This window comes from Cherax quadricarinatus, chromosome 17, assembly GCF_038502225.1.
Source record: "Cherax quadricarinatus isolate ZL_2023a chromosome 17, ASM3850222v1, whole genome shotgun sequence".
Classification (NCBI taxonomy): Eukaryota; Metazoa; Arthropoda; class Malacostraca; order Decapoda; family Parastacidae; genus Cherax; species Cherax quadricarinatus.
Window position 1 is genome coordinate 30,361,917 of NC_091308.1, and position 24,085 is coordinate 30,386,001.

General features: G+C 38.8%; 1 protein-coding gene across 1 annotated transcript in view; it reads left to right on the forward strand.

Moving 5' to 3' along the window:
* Positions 1 to 1,918: 1,918 nt before the first annotated feature.
* Etf-QO (electron transfer flavoprotein-ubiquinone oxidoreductase) overlaps positions 1,919 to 24,085 on the forward strand; it is a 35,389-nt gene continuing 13,222 nt past the window's right edge. Inside the window, exons 1-5 of the mRNA XM_070085943.1 lie at positions 1,919 to 3,718; positions 5,367 to 5,537; positions 7,916 to 8,124; positions 20,951 to 21,133; positions 21,956 to 22,177. Coding sequence (XP_069942044.1) covers positions 3,474 to 3,718; positions 5,367 to 5,537; positions 7,916 to 8,124; positions 20,951 to 21,133; positions 21,956 to 22,177 — 1,030 coding nt within the window. The 5' untranslated portion in view covers positions 1,919 to 3,473. The remainder of the gene's footprint in view (positions 3,719 to 5,366; positions 5,538 to 7,915; positions 8,125 to 20,950; positions 21,134 to 21,955; positions 22,178 to 24,085) is intronic.

Below are 24,085 nucleotides of genomic sequence, written 5' to 3' on the forward strand. Positions count from 1 at the left end.
CCATCAAATTTCGTACTTTTTGTTTTATTACCTTCACAAAAAGATTCTCTACCATTTCATAAGAAAAAATAACAAATTTTTTTTTTGAAAATTCTTGGACACTGGGGCACCACTTCAGATTTGGGCCTTGGACCCTGAAGGGGTTAACAAGTCGGCCGTCTCCCACCAAGGCAGGGTGACCCAAAAACGAAAGGAAGTCCCCAAAAAGAAAATACTTTCATCATCATTGAACACTTTCACCTCACTCACACATAATCACTGTTTTTGCAGAGGTGCTCAGAACACAACAGTTTAGAAGCATGTACCTATAAAGATACACAACATATCCCTCCAAACTGCTAATATCCCGAACCCCTCCTTTAGAGTGCAGGCATTGTACTTCCCATTTCCAGGACTCAAGTCCGGCTGTATGAAAATAACCGGTTTCCCTGAATCCCTTCACTAAATATTACCCTGGTCACACTTCAACAGATCATCAGATCCCAAATACCATTCGTCTCCATTCACTCCTATCTAACATGTTCACGCATGCTTGCTGGAAGTCCAAGCCCCTCGCCCACAAAATCTCCTTTACCCCCTCCCTCCAACCTTTTTTGAGGACGACCCCTACCCCGCCTTCCTTCCCCTACAGATTTATATGCTCTCTATGTCATTCTACTTTGATCCATTCTCTCTAAATGACCAAACCACCTCAACAACCCCTCTTCAGCCCTCTGACTAATACTTTTATTAACTTCGCACCTTCTCCTAATTTCCACACTCCAAATTTTCTGCATAATATTTACACCACACATTGCCCTTAGACAGGACATCTCCACTGCCTCCAACCGCCTCCTCGCTGCTGCATTCACAACCCAAGCTTCACACCCATATAAGAGTGTTGGTACTACTATACTTTCATACATTCCCTTCTTTGCCTCCATAGATAACGTTTTTTGTCTCCACATATACCTCAACGCACCACTTGCCTTTTTTCCCTCATCAATTCTATGATTAACCTCATCCTTCATAAATCCATCCGCTGACACGTCAACTCCCAAATATCTGAAAACATTCACTTCTTCCATACTCCTCCTCCTCAATTTGATATCCAATTTTTCTTTATCTAAATCATTTGAAACCCTCATCACCTTACTCTTTTCTATGTTCAGTTTCAACTTTCTACCTTTACACACACTCCATAAATACCATATGAAAATACAGTGCAAAGTCGCTGTTTTAAACCAAAAACACGGTCAGTTTTTTTTTTTTCTCATTACGCACTGTGTGCTGCAGGATTTTTTTCTATACTGCGCACACTGACCACATAGACCCATTCTTTCATATGTAGGCCTACCAGCTTTCTCTTGCTAGATTTGAAGGCACTAGAATTTAGGCGTACTAGTACGTCAATAACCCTGGTGCATAAGCCGTACTAGTACGTAGGAAACCCCGAAGTGGATAAGTATGAGACGGGGAGCCAGGGCTACCTACACCTGACTACCTACAAATAAGTACTACTCACCTCTCACCCTACATTAAGATTACAAATACTTTAAGATAAGTAATGAATGTACTATGTATGTATTTTACTTTTTGTGTTTTTAATGCCTAGTTATATTACTAACTTAACCCTTTCAGGGTTTCAGCCGTACTAGTACGGCATATGCCCCAGGGTTTTTGATGTACTAGTACGCCTAAATTCTAGCACCCTCAAATCTAGTGAGAGAAAGCTGGTAGGCCTATGTATGAAAGAATGGGTCTATGTGGTCAATGTGTGCAGTATAAAAAAAAAATCCTGCAGCATACAGTGCGTAATGAGAAAAAAAAAAACTTTGACCATGTTTTTGGATTAAAACAGTGACTTTGCACTGCATTTTCGTATGGTATTTATAGTTGTATTCTAGTCTCATTTTATAGAATGGAAGACATATTACAGAAATTGAGATGATTTTGACTGGTTTCACAATGAAAAGTACCTTGAAATTAAGCTCAAAGTAGCAGAAATGTTCGATTTTTACCAAAGTTCAAAAATAAACAAATCATGTCAAGCGTCCAATACACATCAACTGGTGAGTCTAATATTCTTTCACAAGTGCGCTGATATTATTTATACCATTTCTACACTAATGCAGTAGTCTGCATAACAGTAAATCTTATTTTTTTTGTAAGAATAAAAATTCAAAGTGGAAAGCCAAAGAAATATAAGAGGGGCCTGGGGACGTGACTAACGAACAGAGAACTTGTTATTTTAGTGCTGGGAATGTCTTTCTTGTTTATTCTGGACCCTATTCAGAAAGTGGCATCTTTTGAAGTTTGTGTGAAATTGGCAAAGTTGCTAAATTCTGACCACTTTATTGGATAGTTGAAATCGGTAAATGGGTGGTTTCTTGCACTCATTCAATAGAAAAAATGGAGTTCTAGAGAAATAGTTATGATTTTTGTCAAATAGTACACTGGAATTGGCCGAAAATAGAGCTCAAAGTGGGCAAAATCGCCGATACGTAAACATTGTCGAGATCGCTAACTATGCGAGAGCATAATTACATAAGTTTTCCATCAAATTTCATACTTTTGGTGTCATTATGATCGGGAACAGATTCTTTATCTTTTCATAAGAATTTTTTTTTTTTAAATTTGGGCGACCCTGAGAACAAGTCTCGGAGAGGGCCTGGCGACCCTGAAAGGGTTAATATAATTTAGCGTAAACTTGTTGTATGGCATTTATGTGCATTTATAAATGGAAAAAATGACGTTCTGCTCTCCAGCGATAGCCTGGAACCTAACCCGCCATATAAGTGGGGCTCTACTGTAATTGAAACACTATTAATATGAAAGTTAATGGTAGAAGTAGAGAATATGTAGATCATAAACTTCAAAAGCAGTGTGGGTATGGCCTAAGAATAATGGGTGAGAGATTTGGGTGTCCTTCCCTTTTGTACCTCTGTGACCTTATTTTCAAATACTCTTTGGAGGCACCTTCTTCACTTTTAATACACCTACCATCCGACTTACGACCTGCTCAACTTACGACCACTCGACTTACGACCATGTTTTTTTATGCCAAATTTCTGGGAAATAAACAACTGTTTGTGTTGTACACAGTGTTTATCCTAAACCTTACAGTATAAAATATAGTACTAACAACATAAAAAGTAAAGTAAAACATGAAATACCAAAATAAAACAATAAAATAGTCATTACAAAAATGTTTTGTTGATATTCAGTAGTAAAGTTCAACTTGCGACCATTTCGACTTATGACCGGTTTCTCGGAACCGAACTCGGTAAGTCGGATGGTAGGTGTATAGCTAAACATGCTTGAAGAATTCTTAAACAGATGTCTCCTATGATCCTTCAGGAGTCTTGAAGGTACAGTATTTGAATAGTTACTGGAAGATTGTACCAGTGATTATAATCACCTATTCAAGGAAATACATCATCAGTTACAGTTTAGATCTGCATGTTGTTATTGTTACATTTATCACTCAGAATATGTTTTTTAAAACTTTAATAAACCAGGATTCCTTTGCTCGAGGAATGGAGCTGCGGGGAAAATGTACAGTATTTGCTGAGGGTTGTCATGGCCACCTGGCCAAGCAACTGTATTCTAAATTCAAGCTACGTGAAAACTGTGAGTCTCAATCGTATGGAATTGGGCTTAAAGAATTATGGGAAGTGAAACCTGAAAACCACAAGCCAGGAACAATTGAACACACTGTTGGATGGCCACTTGACAAGTATGTCTAATAGTTTTTCTCTTCTTAGTGTACTGACTTGAATTCCTTGTATTGACACAGAAAACTAATTATTGGTGGTAATATACTTTGAGTCATGTAATTAGATAGGAAAAACTGCTATACACAAGATCTAGTTGTAAAAAGTGGATCAGCCTCTTATCAGATGGAAAACAATAAATGCACTATATCCAGTGTACAGTATATTGTAAAATAAATTATGAATATCTTTAAATTGTCATTATGCATTTGTCTATTTGTAGAATGTGTGATCTGGAAAGACATCAGTTGAATGAATGATAGTGAATGTGTTGTCTTTGGATCACTACCTTGGCTAGGGATGGTTGTTGAGTTAAAAAAAAAAAAATCAGAATTATTAACCCGTAAACGGTCCAAGCAGATCTACCATACCCCGGCCGGGATTGAACCTGCGGTCAGAGAGTCTCAAAACTCCAGACCGTCGCGTTAGCCACTAGACTAGCTAGCCACAATAAGATTTGTCCAATTAGGTATATTTCTACACCATAGGAAGGTTAGCATAGGCACCACTGTGACCACAAATGCAAGTTTTTACAGACGAATCTCCAGCTAGCGTGGCCGTGACGAACTCTAGCTCAAGTCCCCTCACTGCCGTCAACATGACTCACGAAATCGTAATGACACAATTGCAGACAAACCATACCCCGGCCGGGATTGAACCCGCGGTCAGAGAGTCTCAAAACTCCAGACCGTCGTGTTAGCCAGTAGATCAGCCAGCCACAATAAGATTCGTCCAACTAGGTATATTTCTACACCATAGGAAGGTTAGCATAGGCACCACTGTGACCACAAATGCAAGTTTTTACAGATGAATCTCCAGCTAGCGTGGCCGTGATGAACTCTAGCTCAAGTCCCCTCACTGCCGTCAACATGACTCACGAAATCATAATGACACGATTGCAAACAAACCATACCCCGGCCAGGATTGAACCCGCGGTCAGAGAGTCTCAAAACTCCAGACCGTCGCGTTAGCCACTAGACCAGCTAGCCACAATAAGATTTGTCTAACTAGGTATATTTCTACACCATAGGAAGGTTAGCATAGGCACCAGTGCTAGCTGGAGATTCGTCTGTAAAAGCTTGCATTTGTGGTCACAGTGGTGCCTATGCTAACCTTCCTATGGTGTAGAAATATACCTAGTTGGACGAATCTTATTGTGGCTAGCTGGTCTAGTGGCTAACGCGACGGTCTGGAGTTTTGAGACTCTCTGACCGCGGGTTCAATCCTGGCCGGGGTATGGTTTGTTTGCAATCGTGTCATTACGATTTCATGAGTCAAGCAGATCTACGTTCACATGTGTAGTGCTACAAAAGTAGATCTACGTTTTTTACATATTTTCAAATATAACAAAAAAAAAAAAAGTAGATCAAAATTTTTTTACACATTTTCAAATGTAAAAAAACAAAAAGATCTACTTTTTTTACATACTTTCAAATGTTGAAAAAACGTATATATACGTTTGGACCGTTTACGGGTTAAAAGGAATGTATATTTTCAAAAAGTTGCTTTGCAAAGTAGATTTTTATATTCATGATTGATTCAGTTACTTTATTACCTATAACTATATTTTGTTTTTAGTTGGAACACTTTTTGAGTATTTGAAATTTTCAGGAATACTTACGGAGGCTCATTCTTGTATCACTTAAATGAAGAGCAACCATTAATTGCTCTTGGCTTTGTTATTGGGTTGGATTATACAAACCCATATTTACATCCATTCAAGGAGTTTCAAAAATTCAAACATCACCCATCTGTTGAGCCTGTACTGCGGGGTGGGACAAGGTTAGTACTATGTCTGCTTTGTAATTTCTTAAGTATTGCTTAAACATTTCATCTTTCAGATTGGAATTTACAGCTGAATTCATTCCTTCTTAGAGATTCAGTATTTGTCATCCATTTATTTAGACAATTATTTTATAAAGCTAATATCTTTATCCCTTAGGATTAAGAAGTGTTATAGTTGCTTATTAACCCTTTTGGGGTGGGTCCCATTGTTCAGCGGCTTTGATGTGCAGGTCAGTCCCGTTGTTCTGCATCATGAGCTAAGCTCACTCATAAGCTGTGAGCAGTAATTTTGGGGCTAGATATAAGAAAATGGGCCTGTGTGATAAGTGTGCACCACATAAAAAAAATCCTGCAGCAAGCAATGCATGATGGGGGGGGGGGAGAAAACTGTGACAGTGTTTTTGGCTTAAAACAGCGACTCTGCAGTGTATTTTCATGAGATGTTCATAGTTTATTCTCGATTTCTTGGTCTCATTTGATAGAATGGAAGATACTTTACAGAAATAGGGATGAATTTGATTGTTTCAGTACTGAAATTAGCTTGAAATTGAGCTTAAGGTAGTGGAAATGTTTAATTTTTACCGATATTCCAGAGTAATCAAATTACATCACTTGTCCAGTATGCGTTCATCTGATTGGTCTGTGTCCACAAATGTGCTGACATTATTTATACAATTATTACAATAATGCAGTAGTCTGCATAACAGTAAATCATCTTTTTTGTGCAAATAAAAATTTAAATTGGAAAGCAAGTGCAATCCAGGAGAGGCCTGAGGCCATGACTAATGAACAGAGGAAATGTTATAGTGCCAGGAATGTCTACATTGTTTATTCTGGACCCTGTTTTGAAATTGGCAGTTCTTGAATTTTGTGCGAAATTGGCCAAATTATCGAATTCTGATCACTTCATTAGGTATTTGAAATAGGTAAATGGGTGGTTTCTTTCAGTCAGTTGATAGAATAGAAGGAATACTAGCAAAATAGCTATGAGTTTAGTTGACTGGAACAATGAAATTGGCTGAAAATAGAACTCAGATGGGCGAAATCACCAATGCATAAACTATGCCGCAAGTTTTCCATCAAATTTCATACTTTTGATTTCATCATAAGAATTTTTTCTTTTTAAATTCTTCGACCCCAAGAGCAAGTTTCAGATCAGGTTCTGACCCTGAAAGGGTTAATAGAATGGTGGCAGACACTCGCATCAACATGCCATCCTGAATAGGGCTCGGAACAACATGTGATAGGCATGCAGATGAAGCCATTGAATGAACAGCTTGGAAAAAAGTCTGATATGACAACAAATGGAGGCCCCATCAGAAGAATAACTAAGACAGAAATGCCCTAGAATGAGCCCAATATAGAGGCACCCCAGTTGATTCAGGAGACAAAAGACAGAGGCAAGGGTCATCAGAATTGAGATCCAGAAATCCCATAGGAGGCAAAAAGTTGCTTGCAATCCCAGAGAAGGCAGTTTTGCCAACTGCTGGAGCTGCAATTGCCTGTTCAATGCTTGATGAAACATAAAAGCCCAGCACATAATTCTGTAACTAACTGAGGGCAAATGGATCCCATTAGCCCACCAGAGCCTGTTTAGAAGATGAAAAGTGCTTGAGGGATAACCATTAGGAGTCAAGGGAGCATAGATCTGCACCCTTTTGACATATCTGGGCTAACTAACAAGAGAAGTTTGTTTCAGGCCTATGAAGAACAGAAGATAACACCAGATACTCATAAGAATTCACATATATGAATGGCCAGTCTGTTCTGACAGGAAACAGCCAGGACAAGCCTGACAGCACACATGAGACCAAAAGTGAATTACCTTTCCAAGCAGTAATACAAGCAGAGCAGAAAGAACTACAAATCTTAATGGGAGTTGATTGCAGAAGTATCCAACAATTAGAGAGCAGAAAATGGTGTTGACATTAGTGTATGAAGTTGATGGCTAGAGCTTCAAATAGCAGCAAGAGTATCAGCTGACTTGTTAGAATAATTCAGGAATGATGTGCAAGCAGAAGTGAAAGGGTCCTAAAATGAGTGAAAAAGTGAGAGATACAGCCTACTGGGGTCAAGAGAGGTGAGTACTTGTACTATATTTTTGTGTGAAAGAGTACAACATATTATAAATGGGTCCCAGTTGGCTTCAGCCTAAAACTAAGGGGTATACTCTCAATCCAAAAAATAGTTTATTTGCACTTGATGTTTTTAAGTTAACATTTTTTCAGATTTGTTTATATGTTATTAGATTGTCTAAACAGATTAATGTTAAACAAAATTTTATTAAGGTATATAGTACCTATATTGTAAAGATGAAAAAAATGTCATGTTTAGGAACACTGCCTCACTCTGTGAACAAGTGCATCATCTTTCAGGATTTCGTATGGTGCCCGAGCCTTGAATGAAGGGGGATTACAGTGTATTCCCAAACTTTCATTCCCTGGTGGATGTTTAATAGGGTGTTCACCAGGGTTTATGGTTGTTCCAAAGATCAAAGGAACACACACTGCAATGAAGAGTGCTATGCTTGCTGCTGAAAGCATATTTGAATCTCTTAACAATGAGGAAAATGCTGATGCTGTTTGTAAGTAAGGGTTATATTTTTATTTTTTACGAGTATTCACTGAGTAGATGAGAACTTTTTGAAATTTATTATGAAATAAACCATTTGGGAATAAATTACTCTAATTCACAATTTTTCAACACAGTGTCCCTCTCCCTTCAAGGTAGGGTGACCACAGAAAAAAGAAAACACATTCAACATTGCTTATTCAATAGTTGTCTTGCCAGAAGTGCACAAACACTTAAATTCAATTTTTTTTTTTTTTTTTTTTTCAACAAGTCGGTCGTCTCCCACCGAGGCAGGGTGACCCAAAAAAGAAAGAAAATCCCCAAAAAGAAAATACTTTTTTTTTTTTCAACAAGTTGGTCGTCTCCCACCGAGGCAGGGTGACCCAAAAAAGAAAGAAAATCCCCAAAAAGAAAATACTTTCATCATCATTCAACACTTTCACCACACTCACACATTATCACTGCTTTTGCAGAGGTGCTCAGAATACAACAGCTTAAATAACTCTCTGAATTGCAACATCTAGGACTCGAGTTAGACTAACTTGGTATACAGCAACCACCCAGGGAGGTACTACCGTCCTGCCAAGTGAGTGTAAAACGAAAGCCTGTAATTGTTTTACATGATGGTAGGATTGCTGGTGTCTTTTGTCTGTCTCATAAATATGCAAGATTACAGGTATGTCTTGCTACTTCTACTTAGGTCACACTACACATACATGTACACATCTTATTACTTTTCCTTTTACTGTATATCCATGGGGAAGTGGAATGAGAATCTTTCCTCCGTAAGCCATGCGTGTTGTAAAAGTCGACTAAAATGCCGGGAACAATGGGCTAGTAACCCCTTTCCCTGTAAAGATTACTAAAAAGAATAAGAAGAAAATTGTCAAAGTGGGAAGTCTGAATGTGCGTGGATGTTGTGCAAATTTTAAGAAAGAGATGATTGTGGATGTTATGAATGAGAAGAAGCTGGATGTCCTGGCTTTAAGTGAAATAAAGCTGAAGGGTGTGGGAGAGTTTCAATGGAGAGGAATAAATGGGATTAGGTCAGGGATTTCTAATAGTTAGAGCTAAAGAAGGAGTAGCAATGATGTTGAAGGATAAGATATGGCAGGAAAAGAGGGACTATAAATGTATTAATTCAAGGATTGTGTGGAATAAAATAAAGGTTGGATGTGAAAAGTGGGTTATAGTAAGCGTATATGCATCTGGAGAAGAGAGAAGTGTAGAGAAAGAGAGATTTTGGGAAATGCGTGGGGAGTTTTGGACCAAGTGTGAGAGTACTTGTGGTTGGGGATTTCAGTGCTAAAGGGGGTAAAAATGTTGTGGAGGGAGTAGTAGGTAAATTGGGGTGCCATTTTATTCTTCGACACCAGGAGACACTTCAGGATTTGGGGTTGCGACAGTCAAAGGGTTAATGTGCAATAGTGCCCTTCCTTCCTACATACCCAAACTGAGTTTCACTCTGCATAAAACCCTCTTTGCAAATTTTAGTAACATTGTTCATACGACAATTTTTGTTTGTTTGTTGACATATTCATTTGTGTGTGGAAGTAGGAGTGAATATACACATCCCTTTATTTTGAATTTGTACTTAGTCTTATGAGCACACCTCCATTTTTCTTTTACAATTTTCAAAATGAAAATTTATTTAGTCATAAGACATTTAAAAAGAAAAGTTAGAGAAGGAAGAAAGTGTAGAAGAATTTTAAAATACAACTTTTTTTAGGACACTTACCATATTTCACGGCTTAAAATGCCTCACCATAAAATGTCTCCACAAAATCACCCTGTGTCCTATAAAGTGAAGGTCAGTGACAAGGGCTATATGTTTGGGGTGTGAGGTGCGCTGTAGTTCTCCCAGTTATGTCTGATGCCGAGCCATTGAAACTAAGTCTTATAAGCCATGAAATGCGGTAAACAAATGTGCTATTTCACAGAATAATTAAAAGTTAGCCAAACAACACTCATTGTAGGAAATAAGTGGCACTGTTTTGCTTTTTTGGGTTATTAACTCTCCAGGTTAATAATCCAAATAAATTTATATGCTTCTAGTTTACAATCATTTAGTGATATTCGAATTACTTGCCCCATGTATATTTGATTGTCAATAATAAATATCTTTCTTCTTTCAACAAACCAGTCATATCCCACCAAAGCATGGTGGCCCAAAAAGAAAAAGAAAGCTTCTCCTTTTATATTTAGTAATATATACAGGAGAAGGGGTTACTAGCCCCTTGCCCCTGACATTTTAGTTGCCTCTTACGACATGTATGGCTTACGGAAGAATAATTCTATTCCACTTCCCCATGGAGAAATAATGTTTTTTTTTTTTTCTCAAGTTGGCCGTCTCCCACCTAGGCAGGGCGACGCAAAAAGAAAGAAAACCCCCAAAATAAAAATACTTTCATCATCATTCAACACTTTCACCTCACTCATACATAACCACTGTTTTTGCACAGGCACCCAGATACAACAGTTTAGAAGCATATATAAAGATACACTATAAAAAGTGACCTGAAATAATTAAAATATCAAAGCCCCAATTATATATATAGCATCCTATTACACATCCCTCCAAACTTGCATTATCCCAAACCCCTCCTTTAACCCTTTCAGGGTTTCAGCCGTACGTACTAGTACGGCTTGCGCACCAGGGCTTTTGACGTACTAGTACGCCTAAATTCTAGCGCCCTCAAATCTAATGAGAGAAAGCTGGTAGGCCTACATATGAAAGAATGGGTCTATGTGGTCAGTGTGCGTGGTATAAAAAAAAAATCCTGCAGCACACACTGCGTAATAAGAAAAAAAAACTTTGACCGTGTTTTTGGATTAACCCCTTGACTGTCGAAACCCCAATCCTGAGGTGTCTCCTGGTGTTGCAAAATTTAAAAACAAAAAAATTTCTTATTAAATGATAGAGAATCTTTTCGCGATTGCAAAGACACCAAAAACGAAATTTGATAGAAAACTGACTGAATTACGCTCTCGCGAAGTTAGCGACCTCGGCGATATTTACAAATCGGCGATTTCGCCCACTTTGAGCCCTATTTTCGGCTAATTCCATTATTCCAATCAACCAAACTCATAGCTATTTCTTCAGAACTCCATTTTTTCTATCGATTGAGTACAAGAAACTGCCCATTTACCGATTTCAACTACCCAATAACATGGTCAGAAATTTGCAATTTGGCCAATTTCACGAAAAATAAAAAATATGACAATTTCAAAATAAGGACCAGAATGAACAATGCAGACATTCCTGGCTCTAAAATAACATTTTCTTTGTTCATCAGTCATGTCTCCAGGCCCCTCTGATATTACTCCTGCTTTTTATTTTGAAATTTTATTCAAACAAAAAATAGAAGATTTACTGTTATGCAGACTACTGCAATATTGTAATAATTGTAAAAATTACATCAACCCATTCATGACCGCATATTAGAATGGCTATTTGGACATTTATTGGACAATGACATCATTTGTTTACTTTTGAACATCGGCAAAAATCAAACATTTCCCGTATTTTGTGCTCCATTTCCAGGTTCTTTTTATAGTAAAATCAATCAAAATCACCTCTATTTCTATAATATATTTTCCATTCTATCAAATGAGACCAAGAAAACGAGAATACAACCATAAATACTATACGAAAATAGACCACAAAGTCGGCATTTTAATTTAAAAAAACGGTCGGAGTTTTTTTTTTCCTCATTATGCACTGCGTGCTCCAGGATTTTTTTTTATATGATGCACACTGACCACACAGACCCATTCTCTCACATGTGGGCCTACCAGCTTTCTCCTGCTTGATTTGAAGCCGCTAGAATTTATGAGTATATATACGTCGAACATGGTACCTCGTAAGACGTATATATACGGCCGCGACAGTCAAAGGGTTAAAACAGCGACTTTGCACTGTATTTTCGTATGGTATTTATTGTTGTATTCTAGTTTTCCTGGTCTCATTTTATAGAATGGAAGACATATTACAGAAATTGAGATGATTTTGACTGGTTTTACAAAGAAAACTACCTTGAAATTGCACTCAAAGTAGCAGAAATGTTCGATTTTTACCAAAGTTCAAAAGTAAAATCATGCTATGCGTCCAATACACATCAACTGGTGAGTCTAATGTTCATTCACAAGTGCGCCGATATTATTTATACCATTTGTACACTAATACTAGCAGTAGTCTGCATAACAGTAAATCTTCTATTTTTTGTGAGAATAAAAATTCAAAATGGAAAGCAAAAGAATGTAAGAGGGGCATGGGGACGTGACTAATGAACAGAGGAAATGTTATTTTAGTGCCAGGAATGTCTTTCTTGTTTATTCTGGACCTTATTCGGAAATTGGCATCTTTTGAAATTTGTGTGAAATTGGCAAAATTGCTAAATTCTAACCACTGTATTGGATAGTTGAAATCGGTAAATGGGTGGTTTCTTGTACTCATTTGATAGAAAAAATGGAGTTCTAGCAAAATAGTTATGATTTTTGTCGACAAGTACACTGGAATTACCCGAAAATAGGGCTCAAAGTGGGCAAAAATCGCCGATGTGTAAACATCGTCGAGAGCGCTAACTTTCCAAGAGCATAATTCCGTAAGTTTTCCATCAAATTTCATATTTTTGGTGTCATTAGGATTAGGAAAAGATTCTCTATCTTTTCATAAGAAACTTTTTTTTTTTTTTTTTAAATTTGGCTGACCCTGAGAACAAGTCTCTGAGGGGGCCTGTTGACCCTGAAAGGGTTAAAGTGCAGGCACTGTACTTCCCATTTCCAGAACTCAAGTCCGGCTATATAAAAATAACTGGTTTCCCTGAATCCCTTCACTAAACATTAGCCTACTCACACTCCAACAGCTCGTCAGGTCCCAGAAACCACTCGTCTCCATTCACTCCTATCTAACACGCTCATGCACACTTGCTGAAAGTCCAAGCCCCTCGCCCACGAAACCTCCTTTACACTCTCCATGTCATTCTACTTAGATCCATTCTCTCTAAATGACCAAACCACCTCAACAACCCCTCTTTAACCTTCTGACTAATACTTTTATTAACTCCACACCTTCTCCTAATATCCACAATTCGAATTCTCTGCATAATATTTACACCACACATTGCCCTTAGACAGGACATCTCCACTCCCTCCAACCACCTCCTCGCTGCAGCATTTACAACCCAAGCTTCAAACCCATATAAGAGTGTTGGTACCACTATACTTTCATACATTCCCTTCTTTGCCTCCATTGATAACATTTTTTGTCTCAGCATATACCTCAGTGTACTACTCACCTTTTTTCCCTCATCAATTCTTTGGTTAACCTCATCCTTCATAAACCCATCTGCTGACACAACTCTCAAATATCTGAAAACATTAACTTCTTCCATACTCCTCTCCAATGTGATGTCCAATTTTTCTCTAAATCATTTGATACCCTCATCACCTTACATTTATCTATGTTCACTTTCACCTTTCTACCTCTACACGCCCTCCCAAACTCGTCCACTAACCTTCGCAACTTTTCTTTAGAATCGCCCATAAGCACGGTGTCATCAGCAAAAAGTAACTGTCAACTCCCATTTTGTATTTGATTACAAATAATTTAATCCCACCCCTCTCCCCAACACACTAGCATTTACTTCTTTAACAAACCCATCTTTAAATATATTAAACAACCATGGTGACATTACACATCCTTGTCTAAGACCTATTTTTACCGGGAAATAATCTCCCTCTCTTCTACACAGCCTAACCCGAGCCTCACTATCCTCATAAAAACTCTTTACAGCATTTAGTAGCTTACTTACCTATTCTATATACATGAAACATCTGCCATATTGCTCCCCTATCCACTCTATCATATGCCTTTTCTAAATCCATAAATGCAATGAAAACTTCCCTACCTTTATCTAAATACTGTTCACATGTATGCTTCAATGTAAACACTTGATCTACACATCCCCTACCCACTCTAAAGCCTCCTTGCTCATCCACAATCCTACTCTCTGTCTTACCTCTAATTCTTATATAATATCCCTACCATACACTTCCTGGTATACTTAGTAAACTTTTTCTTATAATTTTTACAATCTCTTTTGTCCTATACTATACATGCTCTCTGCCAATCCCTAGGTACCTTCCCCTCGCCCATACATTTATTAAACAAAAAATACCAACCACTCCAACTATATATCCCCCTGGTTTTAACATTTCTGTCATGATCCCATCAGTTCCTGGTGGTTTACCCCCTTTCATTCTACGTAATGCCTCACGCACCTCCCCCACACTCACATCTTGCTTTCATTCACATCTAAAAGATGTTATACCTCCCTGGCCAGTGCATGAAATGACTGGCTCCCTTTCTTCGTTGTCATTTAAAAGTTCTTCAAAATATTCCCGCCATCTACCCAATACCTCCAGCTCCCCATCTACTAACTCCCCTACTCTTTTTTTAACTGACAAATCCATTCGTTCCCTAGGCTTTCTTAACTTTTTTATCTCACTGAAAAAAAAATTTCTTTTTTTTTTTTTTTTTTTTTTTTATCACACCGGCCGAGTCCCACCAAGGCAGGGTGGCCCGAAAAAGAAAAACTTTCACCATCATTCACTCCATCACTGTCTTGCCAGAAGGGTGCTTTACACTACAGTTTTTAAACTGCAACATTAACACCCCTCCTTCAGAGTGCAGGCACTGTACTTCCCATCTCCAGGACTCAAGTCCGGCCTGCCGGTTTCCCTGAATCCCTTCATAAATGTTACTTTGCTCACACTCCAACAGCACGTCAAGTATTAAAAACCATTTGTCTCCATTCACTCCTATCAAACACGCTCACGCATGCCTGCTGGAAGTCCAAGCCCCTCGCACACAAAACCTCCTTTACCCCCTCCCTCCAACCCTTCCTAGGCCGACCCCTACCCCGCCTTCCTTCCACTACAGACTGATACACTCTTGAAGTCATTCTGTTTCGCTCCATTCTCTCTACATGTCCGAACCACCTCAACAACCCTTCCTCAGCCCTCTGGACAACAGTTTTCATTAAAATTTCTGGACAGTGCCTCTCCCACTCTATTATCTGCTTCCTTTTGCACTCTCTCACCATTCTCTTCACCTTTCTTTTACTCTCCATATACTCTGCTCTTCTTATAACCCTTCTGCTTAGTATAAACCTTTGATTGAACTTTGTATAGAAAGGGGTTTAGTTATAGGTAATACATATTTTAAGAAAAAGAGGATAAATAAGTATACAAGATATGATGTAGGGCGAAATGACAGTAGCTTGTTGGATTATGTATTGGTAGATAAAAGACAGTTGAGTAGACTTCAGGATGTACATGTTTATAGAGGGGCCACAGATATATCAGATCACTTTCTGGTTGTAGCTACACTGAGAGTAAAAGGTAGATGGGATATACAAGGAGAATAGAAGCATTAGGGAAGAGAGAGGTGAAGGTTTATAAACTAAAAGAGGAGGCAGTTAGGGTAAAATATAAACAGCTATTGGAGGATAGATGGGCAAATGAGAGCATAGGCAATGGGGTCGATGAGGTATGGGGTAGGTTTAAAAATGTAGTGTTAGAGTGTTCAGCAGAAGTTTGTGGTTACAGGAAAGTGGGTGCGGGAGGGAAGAGGAGCGATTGGTGGAATGATGTAAAGAGAGTAGTAAGGGAGAAAAAGTTAGCATATGAGAAGTTTTTTACAAAGTAGAAGTGATACAAGGAAGGAAGAGTATATGGAGAAAAAGAGAGAGGTTAAGAGAGTGGTGAAGCAATGTAAAAAGAGAGCAAATGAGAGAGTGGGTGAGATGTTATCAACAAATTTTGTTGAAAATAAGAAAAAGTTTTGGAGTGAGATTAACAAGTTAAGGAAGCCTAGAGAACAAATGGATTTGTCAGTTAAAAATAGGAGAGGAGAGTTATTAAATGGAGAGTTGGAGGTATTGGGAAGATGGAGGGAATATTTTGAGGAATTGTTAAATGTTGATGAAGATGGGGAAGCTGTGATTTCTTGTATAGGGCAGGGAGGAATAACATCTTGCAGGAGTGAGGAGGAGCCTGTTGTGAGTGTGGAGGAAGTTCGTGAGGCAGTAGGTAAAATGAAAGGGGGTAAGGCAGCCGGGATTGATGGGATAAAGATAGAAATGTTAAAAGCAGGTGGGGATATAGTTTTGGAGTGGTTGGTGCAATTGTTTAATAAATGTATGGAAGAGGGTAAGGTACCTAGGGATTGGCAGAGAGCATGCATAGTTCCTTTGTATAAAGGCAAAGGGGATAAAAGAGAGTGCAAAAATTATAGGGGGATAAGTCTGTTGAGTATACCTGATAAAGTGTATGGTAGAGTTATTATTGAAAGAATTAAGAGTAAGATGGATAATAGGATAGCAGATGAACAAGGAGGCTTTAGGAAAGGTAGGGGGTGTGTGGACCAGGTGTTTACAGTGAAACATATAAGTGAACAGTATTTAGATAAGGCTAAAGAGGTCTTTGTGGCATTTATGGATTTGGAAAAGGCGTATGACAGGGTGGATAGGGGGGCAATGTGGCAGATGTTGCAGGTGTATGGTGTAGGAGATAGGTTACTGAAAGCAGTGAAGAGTTTTTACGAGGATAGTGAGGCTCAAGTTAGAGTGTGTAGGAAAGAGGGAAATTATTTCCCAGTAAAAGTAGGCCTTAGACAAGGATGTGTGATGTCACCGTGGTTGTTTAATATATTTATAGATGGGGTTGTAAGAGAAGTGAATGCGAGGGTCTTGGCAAGAGGCGTGGAGTTAAAAAATAAAGAATCACACACAAAGTGGGAGTTGTCACAGTTGCTCTTTGCTGTTGACACTGTGCTCTTGGGAGATTCTGAAGAGAAGTTGCAGAGATTGGTGGATGAATTTGGTAGGGTGTGCAAAAGAAGAAAATTAAAGGTGAATACAGGAAAGAGTAAGGTTATGAGGATAACAAAAAGATTAGGTGATGAAAGATTGGATATCAGATTGGAGGGAGAGAGTATGGAGGAGGTGAATGTATTCAGATATTTGGGAGTGTACGTGTCAGCGGATGGGTCTATGAAAGATGAAGTGAATCATAGAATTGATGAGGGGAAAAGGGTGAGTGGTGCACTTAGGAGTCTGTGGAGACAAAGAACTTTGTCCTTGGAGGCAAAGAGGGGAATGTATGAGAGTATAGTTTTACCAACGCTCTTATATGGGTGTGAAGCATGGGTGATGAATGTTGCAGCGAGGAGGAGGCTGGAGGCAGTGGAGATGTCATGTCTGAGGGCAATGTGTGGTGTGAATATAATGCAGAGAATTCATAGTTTGGAAGTTAGGAGGAGGTGCGGGATTACCAAAACTGTTGTCCAGAGGGCTGAGGAAGGGTTGTTGAGGTGGTTCGGACATGTAGAGAGAATGGAGCGAAACAGAATGACTTCAAGAGTGTATCAGTCTGTAGTGGAAGGAAGGCGGGGTAGGGGTCGGCCTAGGAAAGGTTGGAGAGAGGGGGTAAAGGAGGTTTTGTGTGCGAGGGGCTTGGACTTCCAGCAGGCATACGTGAGCGTGTTTGATAGGAGTGAATGGAGACAAATGGTTTTTAATACTTGACGTGCTGTTGGAGTGTGAACAAAGTAACATTTATGAAGGGGTTCAGGGAAACCGGCAGGCCGGACTTGAGTCCTGGAGATGGGAAGTACAGTGCCTGCACTCTGAAGGAGGGGTGTAAATGTTGCAGTTTAAAAACTGTAGTGTAAAGCACCCTTCTGGCAAGACAGTGATGGAGTGAATGATGGTGAAAGTTTTTCTTTTTCGGGCCACCCTGCCTTGGTGGGAATCGGCCAGTGTGATAATAAAAAAAAAATACTCTGCTCTTCTTATAACCCTTCTGCTTAGTATAAACCTCTCATAAGCTAACTTTTTCTCTTTTATGACACCCTTTACTTCATCATTCCACCAATCACTCCTTTATCCTCATGCACCCACCCTCCTATAACCACAAACTTCTGCCCCACATTCTAATGCTGCATTTTTAAAACTATTCCAACCCTCTTCAAACCCCCTCCCCCTCACTACTCATACTTGCAGTAGCCCGCCTTTCTACCAATAGTTGCTTATATCTCACCCCAACTTCCTCCTCGCTAAGTTTATACACTTTCACCTCTCTCTTAATTGTTGTTTCCATTTTCCTTTTGTCCCATCTACCTCTTACTCTAACTGTAGCTACAACTAAATAATGATCCGATATATCGGTTGCCCCTCTATAAACACACACATCCTGAAGCCTACCCATCAACCTTTTATCTACCAATACATAATCATTACGTGCTATATCATACCTTGTATATTTATTTATCCTCTTTTTCATAAAATATGTATTACTTATTGCCAAACCTCTCTCTACACATAGCTCAATTAATGGTTCCCCATTTTCATTTACTCCTGGCACCCCAGATTTACCTACTTCTCCCTCCACAACATTTTTACCCACTTTAGCATCGAAATCCCCAACCACAAGTACTCTCACACTTGGTTCAAAACTCCTCATGCACTTGCTCAACATTTCCCAAAATCTCTCTTTCCTCGACACTTCTCACTTCTCCTGGTGCATATATGTTTACCATAACCCTCTTTTCACATCCAACCCTTATTTTACTCCACATAATCTTTGAATTAATACATTTATATTCCCTCTTTTCCTGCCATAATTTATCCTTCAACATTATTGCTACTCCTTCTTTAGCTCTGACTCTATTAGAAACCCCTGACCTAATCCCATTTATTTTTCCCCACTGAAACTCTCCCATCCCCTTCAGCTTTGTTTCACTTAAAGCCAGGACATCCAGCTTCTTCTCATTCATAACATCCACAATCATCTCTTTCTTATCATTTGCACAACATCCACGCACATTCAGACTTCCCACTTTGACAATTTTCTTATTATTATTCTTTTTAGTAATCTTTACAGGAAAAGGGGTTACTAGCCCATTGTTTCCGGCATTTTAGTTGACTTTTACAACACGCATGGCTTACGGAGGAAAGATTCTTATTCCACTTCCACATGGATATAAAAGGAAAAGTAATAAGACGAAGAACTATTATTAATATACATCTTACGAGCCACTGTTTTTGACGTATATATACAGTGGACCCCCGGTTAACGATATTTTTTCACTCCAGAAGTATGTTCAGGTGCCAGTACTGACCGAATTTGTTCCCATAAGAAATATTGTGAAGTAGATTAGTCCATTTCAGACCCCCAAACATACACGTACAAACGCACTTACATAAATACACTTACATAATTGGTCGCATTCGGAGGTAATCGTTATGCGGGGGTCCACTGTACTCATAAATTCTAGCGGCTTCAAATAAAGCAGGAGAAATCTGGTAGGCCCACATGTGAGAGAATAGGTCTGTGTGGTCAGTGTGCACCATATAAAAAAAATCCTGCAGCACGCAGTACATAATGAGAAAAAAAAAACTCCGACCATTTTTTTTAATTAAAATACCGACTTTGTGGTCTATTTTTTGTATAGTATTTATGGTTGTATTCTCGTTTTCTTGGTCTCATTTGATAGAATGTAAAACATATTATAGAAATAGAGGTGATTTTGATTGGTTTTACTATGAAGAGAACCTTGAAATGGAGCTCAAAGTAGGGGAAATGTTTAATTTTTGCCAATGTTCGAAAGTAAACAAATGATGTCATTTTCCAATAAATGTCCAAGTAGCCATTCTAATATGCAGTCATGAATGGGTTGACATTATTAATACAATTATTACAATATTGCAGTAGTCTGCATAACAGTAAATCTTCTATTTTTTGTTTGAATAAAAATTCAAAATAGAAAGCAAGAGTAATATCAGAGGGGCCTGGAGACATGACTGATGAACAGAGAAAATGTTATTTTAGAGCCGGAATGTCTGCATTTTTCATTCTGGACCCTATTTTGAAATTGTCATATTTTTTAATTTTCATGAAATTGGCCAAATTGCAAATTTCTGACCACATTATTGGGTAGTTGAAATCAGTAAATGAGCAGTTTCTTGTACTTAGTCGATAGAAAAAAATGGAGTTCTAAAGAAACAGCTATGAGTTTGGTCGACTGGAACAATGGAATTAGCCAAAAATAGGGCTGAAAGTGGGTGAAATTGCTGATTCGTAAATATCGCCGAGGTCGCTAACTTCACGAGAGCATAATTCCGTCAGTTTATCATCAAATTTCATTCTTTTGGTGTCATTACAATCGGGAAAAGATTCTCTATCATTTCATGAAATTTTTTTTTTTCGACACCAGGAGACACCTCAGAATTTGGGGTTGCGATAGTCAAGGGGTTAAAACCAGGACATCCAGCTTCTTCCCATTCATAACATCCACAATCATCTCTTTCTTATCATTCACACAACATCCACAGCTAGTCCTCCACTAGTGCAAGTTCCACTTTCACGAGCTTCAAACATTCGCGAATGTCCAGCTGCCTAATTATATTTACCAAACAAATACAGGAAAAAAGTATGGGAAAACACTTCCAGCCATGTCTCTACTACCCTCCCTCTTACTGTGGAGTTAGCAAGGCTAGTTGGTGGTGAAGGGTTAGAGGGTTCTTGTTTCTGTTTATTTCTGCTTAACCCCATGGGGAAGTGGAACAGAATTCTTCCTACGTAAACCATGCGTTTCATAGGAGGCGACTAAAATGCCAGGAGCAAGGGGCTGGTAATCCCTTCTCCTGTATATATTACTAAATTTAAAAAGAGAAACTTTTGTTTTTCTTTTTGGGCCACCTTGCCTTGGGATATGGCTGGTTTGTTTAAAGAAAGAAGTATATACAGTATTTATATATTTCTTCTGTCAACAGGGGTTGAACCAGTCACATATGAGAAGAAAATAAAAGATTCTTGGATGTGGAAAGAGCTTTATGCTGCTCGCAATGTGCGTCCATCTTTTCACAGCCCTCTTGGTGTGTTTGGTGGCCTCCTCTACACTGGCCTCTTCTACATCTTAGGACGAGGAAAGGAACCTTGGACTTTGAAGCATGGAGGTCAGCTTTAACAGTATTTACCTTTAGAGGAATTCTCTAATAGGTTCTTGATATCGTATATTAATTTGCATGGAAGTCTTTAAAACTAGCAGGAGTATGATCATCAGAGAACGTGCTATTAGGCTACATTTTATGCCTACTGTTCTTCAGAGTAGGAGTAGTAACATCCTCCCATAGTTGTGCATTTTTAATAGTGAATTCTTTATATGTTACAACCACCCCACCTTTAAATATTATAAAGCTATCCAATACTCTGTTGCTGTGTTTTATCTCCAGGTATTTTACTACTTGATCCACTGGCTGGATCAGAGAGATGTATTTGGGTTGCATATACTGTAAGGACCTAAATTTTCAGTAAGTGGTTGAGAAAAACTTGAGAATCAGTGGTAGTATAATCTTATACTATTTAAGGAGATTTCTATCTTACAGTTCTGTCTTGCTACTTATACCATTTGGTGGTAAGGTCTTTAGTAATGCATATGTTTGATGTAAAGAAAAAAAAATATACCTGGAAAGTGCTTGAGAGCCTGGTCTCAAATCAGCACACTGCCATAACAGCATATTAGAGTGAGAGATATGGGAGGAAGTGCAAAATAAACCCAATGAAAAGCAGAGGTGCAGTGGGAACACTGTATCAACATTTGTGTCCCCAGATTATTCAACATCTTACCAGAAGATATCAGAAAGAGCACTATTTGTGGATTGAGGTTCATTTAGTTTGTGCTTCAGTAACAGTAAAGAGGTTAGCATATAAATGTCATCATATAATTTATTTTTGTGAGAACTATATAGATTTAAGATGTTTTAAATCTTCTGTTTCAGGTAGAGATGCAGACAGACTTAAGCCAGCAAGTCAGTGCAAACCAATTGCTTACCCTAAACCCGATGGAGAAATTAGTTTTGACCTTTTGAGTTCGGTTGCACTGACTGGCACAAACCACGAACATGATCAGCCACCTCATCTTACTCTTAAGGATGACTCTGTCCCTGTGGAAAAGAATTATGCAGTGTTTAATGGACCAGAAGGGCATTTTTGTCCTGCAGGTTAGCAGTGAATTCTTTGTATGTTTAGTTTGAACAAGGAAAGAGTGCTGCATGTGGGTGCATTTAAATTCAGTTATTATCAGGAGGAAAGGGAAGGAAGAGGTTTCATGTTTAGTATGAATTGAGGAAGAAGGGAGAGATGATGAAGTAAAACATAAGAAAGAAGCAACACTGCAGCAGGCCTGCTGGCCCACGATATCTCCACTGCCTCCAGTCTTCTCCTTGTTGCAAGATTCATCACCCATATAAGAGTGTTGGTATAACTATACTCTCATATATTTCCCTCTTTGTTTCCATGGACAGAATTCTTTGTCTCCACAGACTCCTCAGTGCACCACTCACCTTTTTTTTTCTTGTCAGTTCTGTGATTCATCTCATCTTTCATAGACCCATCTGCTGACACGTCCACTCCTAAATATCTGAATACATTCACCTCCTCCATACTCTCTTCCTCCAACCTGATATCCAGTCTTTCATTTCCTAATTTTTTTGTTATCCTCATCACCTTACTCTTATCTACATTCGCTTTAAATTTTCTCTTTTACATACCCTACGAAGCTCATCCACCAGCCTCTGCAACTTCTCTTCTTCTCTTCAGAATCTCCCAAAAAACAAAGTGTCATCAGCAAAGAGCAACCTCACACCTCTTGCCAACACCCGAGCATTCAATTCTCTTAAACCCCATCTATAAATATATTGAACAACCATGGTGACATCATACATCCTTGTCTAAGGCTTACTTTTACTGGGAAATAATCTTCCTCTCTCCTACATACTCTAACCTGAGCTTCATTATCCTCAAAAAATTTTCACTGCTTTCAATAACCTACTTCCTATTCCATATATTTACAATATCTACCACATTTCCACCCTGTCATACGTCTTTTCCAAATCCATAAATGCCACAAAAACCTCTTTACCCTTATCTAGATATTGTTCACCTATATATTTCACTGTAAACGCTTGGTCTACACACCCTCTACCCTTTCTAAAGCCTTCTTGTTCATCTCCTATCCTACTCTCCGTCTTACTCTTCTCTCAATAATAACTCTCCCATACACTTTACCAGGTATACTCAACAGACTTCTTTCAACAAACCAGCCGTATCCCACTGAGGTAGGGTGGCCCAAAAAGAAAAACAAAAGCTTCTCTTTTTAAATTTAGTATTTTATACAGGAGAAGGGGTTACTAGCCCCTTGCTCCCGGCATTTTAGTTGCCTATTATGACATGCGTGGCTTACGGAGGAAGAATTCTGTTCCACTTCCCCATGGAGACTCAACAGACTTTTTTTTTTTTTTTTTTTTTTTTAACAAGTCGGCCGTCTCCCACCGAGGCAGGGTGACCCAAAAAAGAAAGAAAATCCCCAAAAAGAAAATACTTTCATCATCATTCAGCACTTTCACCACACTCACACATTATCACTGCTTTTGCAGAGGCGCTCAGAATACAACAGTTTAGAAGCATGTACATATAAAGATACACAACATATCCCTCCAAACTGCCAACATCCCAAACCCCTCCTTTAAAGTGCAGGCATTGTACTTCCCATTTCCAGGACTCAAGTCCGACTATATGAAAATAACCGGTTTCCCTGAATCCCTTCACTAATATTACCCTGCTCACACTCCAACAGATCGTCAGGTCCCGAGTATCATTCGTCTCCATTCACTCCTATCTAACACGCTCATGCACGCTTGCTGGAAGTCCAAGCCCCTCGCCCACAAAACCTCCTTTACCCCCTCTTTCCAACCCTTTCGAGGACAACCCCTACCCCTCTTTCCTTCCCCTATAGATTTATATGCTTTCCATGTCATTCTACTTTGATCCATTCTCTCTAAATGACCAAACCACCTCAACAACCCCTCTTCTGCCCTCTGACTAATGCTTTTATTAACTTCACACCTTCT